We start from the raw sequence: 9,260 nt of genomic DNA on the forward strand, positions 1-9,260 counted from the left end.
CAGTAAGAGGTGTGGCTGGAGGGGCATCTGGTTTACTGCCATCCTGGAGACCTCAGGCAGCTGTTCCTTGAGGGATCTGAGAAGGCAGTGGCTAGGAGAAAAAAAATATATTGTTATTATTGGCCCTATGAATGGGGCTAGCCATGGGAAGGGTCATTGACTGTCAGAAAGAATGGGAGAGAGAAGTGCTCAGGTTGTACAGGAGAGGCACAGGTGAATGAGTGAGACACGAGAGCAGATATGCCTTTTAAAAACCAGATTTTAGTTGGTAAGTGTCCTTTTGAGCCAGGAGAGTTGGTACCAATGGTGAAGTCCCAGGAATTGGTGCAGGTGTTGGCATTGTCTAGAAGGCCCTTTGTAAGTTGGTCTTGGTTCAGACAGCAGGAGAGACCTGTTAAATATGCTTGAAAATGGGGAAAATGGGTGGAGTTAAAATAGGCTCTGGAGACTGTTAGTTGTCTTTTTAATTTTTTTTCCAGACCTGATTTCTTGATAAAGCAGCAGAACTTTTTTAGGAACCTGTAGGTATCTGTAAGACAACTGGAACAGATTTATATCTTGGTGTTATAGCAAAAGGCTATGGCTTTAGGTTAAAAGGTATGAACATTTTAGAAGACAATTAAAGGGAATTGGGAACTTTGGATCTTTGAAGAGACATCTGAAACCTGTTGATTCTGGACTATGAAGCCTGTGAAAGAGGCACCCCTGTCTGTATTTTTAGCAGGAAACTTAACAAATGAAGTAATGAGCTACCAGCACCTTAAGTCATCAAATGCCAATAGACAGATGTAAGGGGATAAATGAGCAGAAATGAGACAGCTTTTTAGCTACACAGGCAATCCCAAGTCTCTCTTTAGTCTTTGGAGAACACCAGTGGGAGCAGTGCTTGCCGTTAGCTGCTGAGTCCAGGAGGCCCAAAGATTTTCTTGTCGGGGGAAGGATTTAGTCTACCTGTCTTATCAGGCTGAGAAGATTGATCCCTGGTGTAGCGTCCAGGAAGCTGATGAGGTGGAAGGCTGCTTTTTGCTGTGTGGGTGGCTTTGCCATACCCAAAGGCAAGTCTCCGGACAGAAGGTCTTTTGTAACCATGCATCTTCTTGGAGGAGCTATAGGATGCTGTAGAAGCTGGCATGTCTCTGTGTTAGAAGATCTTTTGTTAAATGCCATACTCTCAGTTCTGTGAAGGCACTTGAGACTTGGGTACCATTACCTGTTAGTTATATTTAAATCAGACATTTAAATTAAATTTAGACATGTGTTTTAACCCAATTAGTTACATCTTACCAATGCTAGTAAATGTAAGAAGATTAAAAGGAATATTTTAATAAGTCAAAGAAAACTAGCACATGTGGGTACTCTTATTAAAGATGGTGGTGAGGTCAAAATGGTGGCTACCCACATGTTTGTATTTTTTCAGAGCTGTTTTAATCTGGAGTTATAAGTTTTACAGATCTTAAAACATGCAGACATACACACAGAGAAATAAGACAAACAGCAGGGCAGTGGTGGTGCATGCCTTTAATCCCAGCACTTGGGAGGCAGAGGTAGGCAGATCTCTGTGAGTTCAAGGCCAGCCTGGTCTACAAGAGCTAGTTCCAGGACATGCTCCAAAGCTACAGAGAAAAACTTGTCTCAGAAAAGCCAAAACAAAAACAAAAACAAAACAAAGAAAAGAAAACAAAGAAAAAAGAAAAGAAAAAAGAATTAAGACAAGCATACTATGGGAACAAACACATATACACACGTAGACATAAAAGCATAGTGTGGCCACATTATTTTAACAGACAGACAAATAAAACTTTTTTTTAGAAACCTGTGTCAGCTGACTAACTTAGAAATGCTGGTGTAGGCAGGCATCAGAAGCCAGGGAAGCACAGAGGTGGTCCCATTAAGGACCGGATTAGCAGATGCTGTAAGAGGGAACAGAAACATAAAGATGGAACACCTATACAGTTTTAGAGTGGAAGGATGAGGGGAGGAGGAGGGATGATCTGATCCATTGTAGAGAGTCCCAGTGTGAGACACAGCAAACAGCTAGAGAAGCGAGGAGGGGAGCAGGGAAGGGGAGTGGGAGTGGGAGCACAGCATCCAGAAACCATGGGCATATAGGGCCTTGTTTGTTTTATGTTAGGTGTTAGAGAGCCCCAATTTAAAAAGATTTTTGTAAAAGGCAGCGCAAGGGCATTTGGAGATCAGGCCTCAAATTGGAGTGTCCATTTTTACAAGTCTATGCCAAGTCTCAGGACTCAATGCCTACCACAATGCGCCCACTGTGATAAGACTCTTGAGTCAAAAAACATATAGGAGGTTTGGGGAATGCAATGGCTAAGGATACGAGCAAGCCTGCAGTTTCTCCCTCCTGGAGTTGTTTATCCAGACAAGGCTGTCTTATCTTTGGAGGCTGCCTTGTCCTGGCTATCAAGATGAGGGTCATAGTGAGTGACCGAGTTTGGCAATGGCAATGAGAAGGAAGGAGCTGGAGTTTCAACATAGGGCTTTGGTCAGGGTCTGAAGAATTTGTTCAAGGTTTATTCCAACAACTGACATCAGTCTTAATGCTTGGAGTGGTTTGTTTATGCAGAGCTTCTGACATATTTCTTTATCTAGAATTTTCCAATCTTGTCCTCAGAGAAGAGACATTCAACAAGGTGATTCAGAAAATCTTCTGGAAAGAAGAAACCATCCATACATTCAGTGTGCACAGAGATTGTGCACCACAGGAAATGCTGGCCCCATAGGCAGCCTTCAGTGAAGGTGATGGCAGGACCTACAGGAATGCCAAAGCACAGGTGTTAAGACATACTCAGGACTTGTCAGGGCAAATCAGCACCATGTGAAGACGATGCTGGTGACAGTGTCCCTGCTGGATAGCAGAATGATTGCAGCTAGGCTGGCATGATGGAGCGTGCTGCATGTGCTAGCCAGCAGAACATGTCTGTGAATGAGTCCTAAGATCGGGGAAGAAGAGGCATGCTAGGCCGGTAGGCTACTGCAGAATCCTGTTATTTCTGGGTCGTGTATTGCACCATGCCTGTGTGCCATGTGAGTGTGTGCATAGGCATGCATGTGAAAGCCCGAGGTCATTGCTGGGTGTATTCCTCAATCACCCCACCTTATTCTTTTTAGAGAGATCACTGGCTGAACTTGGAGTTCACTGCTTTGGCTAGATTATCTGGCAGATGCCATGCTCAAGACCGTGATGATCTAGTCTAGAAGGGCCTGAATGCTTCAGATCTGAAGGGTAGAATGTATCAGATGGGTCCAGCCTTTTGACACCGCAACATAATACTGCCTCCTAAAAGTTCATGAATCCTTCACCGGAGATACTAAAGAATGCAAAATAACAACAACCAAAAACAAACAAACGAAGCACAAATCCCCAGGGGCCAGTGACTTTACTCATTCCCTGGTGCTCTGTGTCCTGCCAGAGAAATGCCACCCACTTTACTCCCTGGACCTCACATTCATGGAGCTTGCCCCTTGATTATTATCTTGAACCACTCGACAGCACTGGGGTCCTGAGCAGCCTCCTTTCAGAGTGCCCCCCCCTGTCTGCTTCCCATGGTGTAACCATGGAGAGAGGAGTACAGCTCACAGGCTGCTGCCCTCCTGTGCCTCCAGTCTCTAGGTTGCCTTTCTTCCCTATTTCCAGGTTTCCAGATCATTGCATCCCACTCAGTCCGAGCTAACAGTTGGCACCTGCCTTATTTTCCCATCCTCCACCTCCAAAGCTGCAAACTCGGGTTGTTAACTTGGAGGTATGGTTTCCCCTCAGGAGGTCTCAAGAGTGACATAATTATTCAAGATATAACTCCTTTAATTCTTCACCGTCATCTTTAGACAGCTGGGCATCAATGGCCAACTGAACTGCTGACAACAATGGCCAAACAGTGGTCACCCCACTTCTGAGGTTTCTTGCTTTCCTTACTGCCATGGGGTGAGTGGCATTCAAATAGCCGCCCATACCTGGTAATTTCAGGGCATCCATACAGCAGACTGGAAGCATTTAGCATGCAGCCCTGCTTTCTCTGCTTGGGGTTAGATAACCTGCTGGGGGCTTTGCCCACTCTGTTTCCACTCCCTGGCTACTCCTTGCTGGTTCTCCACTTTTTTTTGTGGACCAGCCTGATCCTAATATCTGAGGACCTGGCTGAGGGAAGAAGTGGCCACAGGAGGATAAGAACCCTATAAAGAAGGAGGGGTATGGGCTCTGCATCCAGGCCTGTACTTGTTACCATGAACCAGTACATGAGAGTCTCTAGAAGTTAGCTTGCTCTGGGAGGGGTCTTTCAGCATCATAGAAGCCCAAGACACCAGGGAAGCATGGAAACATAACAGGACCAGGGACACAGGGACAGCAGAGTCGCTAAAGTGAAGGGGTGCCTGGGGCCACTGAGATCTTCCTGTCCTTTCCCTGGGTTGGGGCCCCATGCGGCACACTGAGAGGGACCCACTTCTTCTCACCAATAGGTGCACGATCCCCTGGGCTGTGGCTCCTATTTGGTCTTCTCCATCTCTGGCATCCGATGAAGGTTATGTGACATCACACCTGTCACTGTGTGATCCCTAGTCCCACACAGACTCCACACCTAAGGATGTGCCCCAAATTTTAACACTAACTCATTGAAAGGTCCAAGCCTGCTGTGTCTTAGTGACCACACGTTAAGTGTTGTGGAAACATGAAAGCAAGTGGGACCCCACTATCTCCGAGGCTCACATGACCTCTCTGGGGACTGGCTCTGCAGGCACCAGAGGGGCTGGACACTAGAACACAGGATCAGAGCTATAAGGAGTTGTGAAATGCACAACCCTAGAAACATCAGGAGACAGAGGGGAAGGCGGGGGTCTGGCAGCACCTTCTGACCTCTGAGATGGAGAGATAGGTGAGGTGTGGGCTAGCAAGGCCCTCACAGGTCTTGGGAGAAACACTGTTATTAGTATGCAGCAGGGTGGAGTGGGCACTAGGGTTTTATCTCAGGCCACTGACCACTAGGTTGCTGCCCCTGCTCAACAAGCTATGTTTTTATAAACATAGGCTGGGCTCCTCAGTGCTCCCTGTGGGCCATGGGAGAGACCAGGCTTACAGTGGCTACCAAGAATGTCTGGCTGATCCAGAGGTGACATCACAATGACATCTTGTTCCTGAGAAATCTGTATTCCAAAGCAGCTCCTGTGTTCCTGAATCCTGTGGTGGGTAGGCTTCAATGGATGCTAGCCTGGCCCCCTGGCCAGTTCTCCTAGGACCTGAGCCTCTCAAGGTCTGACTTTACCTAGAGGCCCAGGGAAGGGGAACTTGGGTAACCTGGCTTCAGGGTCACACTAGGTGGGGTAGTGTCAAAAATGGCTGGAGGTCCTTTTTGAGGCCTTTGTTGCTCTGAGGGCAGAAGGGGAGATTTGGTCAGGATGGTCTCTTGGAAGAAGACCAAACAGGCAGACCTGAGCCCAGAGAACAGCTATCCAGTCCAGGCCATTGGGACACACATACAAACCATAGGGGTGGTAGAGTGGACTGTTTCATATATGCATTTGGGGATCTTTGAGAAGAGTCCACTACTCATGAAGTCCAGAGGAGAAGAATTTTGAGGTGTCCCAAACCCATCCAAGGAAGGGTGTATCCTGAGAGCCTCTGATATGTCTGTACCCTGGGGTGGCTAAGGGGTCTGAGTGTGTAAGAAACATGGGCACCTAGGGTGGGCTATGACACTCCAGCCAGCTCTGGCCCAACAAGGCAGAAAATGTATGTACTAGTTTGCTTTTTTTTGCTATGATAAATACCATGAACTAAAAACAATTTGGGGAGGAAAAGGTTTATTAGCTTAGACTTCCAGGTCACATCCATCACTGTGACGGTGATGGCCGTCAGGGCAGGAACTCAAGCAGGTGCTGAGGTAGGAAGCATGGGGCTTAAAGAACCAACGTGCCCCCAGACTCATGCTTAGCTAGCTCTTTCTATAACCCAGACCACTTGCCTAGGGATGCTACTGCTCACAGTGGGCTGAGCCCGCCCACATCTATTAGCGATCAAGAAAATGCTCACAGGCCAACCCGATCAAAACATTTCCCTGAGACTCCCTCAGATAACTCCGTACTGCATCAAGTTGACAGCTGGAGCTAGCTCAGAGAGCGACAGAGAGTCTGTTCCATGTTCAGGGTTGTCTCAAGCAGACACAGGCCTCTCTGGACTTCAGGGCCGCAGAAGGGCCTTCCAGCATCACGGACAGGCTCTGGGCTAATGCATAGTTGGGGAGACACCTGTAAGGCTGGCTTGGACTTTCCCCCGGGGAGAAGTGGGAGTCCAGAGGCCGAGAACTGGATTTGTGGACAGGCTACTTCCCTTCATGCTCTCTGTTCCCCAAGCTGAAGAACTGAGGTTGAGAATTCTGTCCTGGAGGTGGACAGGGAAGGACCTCATGGGGGATGGAAGGGACTTCTCTGGAAAAGGAGGACCAGCCCCCGCAAGCTCCTGGCCTCCTGGGATCCCTTCATCTAGACTTGCCAGAGCATCTGAGACATCATGCCACAGGATGCATCCCAGCAAGCTGAGTGGGGTGGGGAGGGAGAGTCGTCAATTCCAGGATGTTAGGCAGGGTTCTGCTATCGTTGTCCAGACTCGGGTACAAGTTTAATCATGACAGAGACCAAATGTCCCTCAATCTGTGGGCCTGGTCCAAATCAGAATTACACCTACTCAGATGTCAAAGGAGGCCAGCACATCTTGGATGTGGGCCTGAAGTGTTGATGATGTAATAAAATCCTCTCAGGACTTCCTGGACACAACTCCAAACACTGTGTGTGTGTAAACCAACTGACTGGGTTCCGTGAGGGAGCAGAAATGTAAGGGTGGCGTTAGTGCAATGACACGGGTGGTGGCAAGCTCTGGCTCTCAGCCACCTGGCTCTGGATTGGTGGGCTTTCATTCGTCTCTGTGCCCCTGGCTAGACAGGAGCTCAACCATCTGTTTTGGGGTGCAGCCAGGCTGCTTCCTCAGAGGAACCCTGCTAAGTAGATCCTGTCCAGGATGGAATAGGGGTGAAGAGGTAGCATGTGGGGGCTGGGAAAGAGGCAGGAGATGTCTGGGAGCTGAAGCTCTCTGTCCTGCTAGGTAGAGGTGCTTTGGATGTGGCTAGAGCTGAGAGGAACCTTGTTAGCCACAGAGAGCTTCACTTTGAGAATGAGACCCAGGACCACCAACTTTTCTGAAGTGTTGGGTGAGGTTTGCATCATCCAGTGCTCTCCTACACATCCCCCTCTGTGCTTTGCTTTCTGAGATGGGTCCCCTATAGCTTAAGCTGAGCTTGAACTCTGTTTTCATTGCACGTGCCCATGTGTGCACATGTGTGTGCGTGTGCGTGTGTGTGTGTGTGTGTGTGTGTACCACATGCATGAATTGACTGCAGAAGCCAAAAGAGGGAGACAGATCCCCTGAAACTAGATGTAGCTCAGGCAGGCCTTAGTTTTACAACCCCGCTCCCCTCATTGCAGCTTGTCAGACAGCTGGGATAGCAGGCCTGTGCCAGTTCTGCTTGGTCCCTGATCTCTGGCTGTGGTATGGGGTCAGGAGGAGGCCTTCTGCTGTAGTTCAACCATGGAGGACTCCCAAGCCACTTATTCCCCCATACCTAACCAAGCGTCCAATTTCAGCATCATTTATTCCATGCTCTATAGCTAAGAGGATGCTGATAGTGGAGGAACAGGCGCCCACCACTATGACTGACCTATTTCTTCTTGCTGTAGCCACGGGGGAGGGTGGCTGTGGAAGCAGCAATCATGAGGTGGTCCTGGAGCTCTGCCTAATATGCACAATCCCAGGCCCTCCGCAAAAAAACATCACCCTCTGTCTGCCCCTTCCCAGCATCCTCCCGGGGCACACATGACCGGGTCATCAGCAAAGATGTCCCTCCAGGGTCTTACTGATGGAGCTCTGATCCCAGCTCTTACCTATACCAGGCAGTTCCCCTGGCCCCCAAGGGCTGGAGCTGCAGTTGTGACCCACTGGGCTTAGACAGTCATGTCCACAAGTCCCCCTTGGGAAGCCTCTCTCACAGCCCCCAGCTCAGCCTCATCCCCCAGCGCCCGCTGGAGCACCAGCCGGAGGGGTTCCTGCAGCCTTTGGCCAGGGGTGCTGCCCAAGAAAAAGTAGATAGCAGGCTTGGCCGCACTGTGCACACTTGCCATGAAAAAGCTGAAGTGGTAGAAGTAGAGGGGAATGTGCCAGAACAGGTTCTTGGAAAACCAGAAAATGCCAAAGGGCAGACCGCAGAAGAGGAAAAGGAGGATGGCTAGCAAGACTAGGGTGGGGAAGCCCCGGGGCTGGTGCCTCCCTGGGCCACACTCCACTCTCAGCAACAGGATCAGGCTGGTCACACACATGGTGCAGCACAAGGCAGTCAGGAGAACCGCCACCACCAGCCACAGCATCCCACACAGGTGGTAGCTGGGTGCGCCAAAGAACTGGGTGCAGGCCCCACTCAGCAGCAGGTCCAGCAGCAGGCAGAGCACCCAGATGAGCGCGCACACACAGGTGGTCAGGTACCGTGGGCGGCGGCACAGGTACCAGGCGGGGAAGAGAGTGGCCAGGCACTGCTCTGTGCTGATGGCTGCCAGGAGGCTCAGGCCCACGATGTAGCAGAAGAATCGCAGCATGAGCAGGCTGATGTGTACGAATTCCGGGAAGTTGAGCTGGTCCGGCAGCAGCTCAGGGATGATGGTGACCATGTGGCAACAGAGGAAGATGAGGTCAGCACAGGCCACATCCAAGAGATAGATGGAGAAGGGATTCCTGTAGACATTCTGGTTGAGCAGCCAAAGGGCCACCCCATTGCCCAGCAGCCCACCCAGACTTAGGAGCTCGGTGAGGACCAGAATGGTCAGGTTGAATGCCATGTCCTCCTGGGTTCTGGGAAACTGTGTGTGCACTCTCAGTGACATTGTGGAGCGAAGGTGACCACAGCAGAGGCTGCAGAAGTCTGTGTCACGTTTTCTCTCTCCGGACACCCCTGCAACCATAATGACACTAACTTAGGAACCTGAGCCTGTCCCTGCCCATGTCTGAGGACTCAGTAGCCAGGGAATCATAGGTAACAGAAATGATGACATCCACTGGTGGAGGTGTCCACTTCCCCTTTCTGTTTATCACCCCCCTTTCTGTCTGAGGCATGAAGTGGAAATGTCTGTCTTCCAGAGCCCTGTTCCAGGAGCCTACTAAAACTGTTCGCTCTGTACTTCCCTGGAGGGGCTGGATGGCCTGGAACACAGGGAGA

General features: G+C 49.8%; 1 protein-coding gene across 1 annotated transcript; it reads right to left on the reverse strand.

The window, feature by feature from the left end:
• Positions 1–7,998: 7,998 nt before the first annotated feature.
• Positions 7,999–8,928, reverse strand: Mrgpre (MAS related GPR family member E). Its single transcript, XM_038318552.1, has one exon. It carries the CDS (start codon positions 8,926–8,928, stop codon positions 7,999–8,001), a length of 930 nt encoding a protein of 309 aa, XP_038174480.1.
• Between the last annotated feature and the right edge of the window lie 332 nt (positions 8,929–9,260).

This window comes from Arvicola amphibius, chromosome 1, assembly GCF_903992535.2.
Source record: "Arvicola amphibius chromosome 1, mArvAmp1.2, whole genome shotgun sequence".
NCBI lineage: Eukaryota > Metazoa > Chordata > Mammalia > Rodentia > Cricetidae > Arvicola > Arvicola amphibius.

Bases quoted from the DNA above. Each gene is read 5' to 3' on its own strand.
- Mrgpre (XM_038318552.1), bottom strand. From the start codon at position 8,928: ATGTCACTGAGAGTGCACACACAGTTTCCCAGAACCCAGGAGGACATG.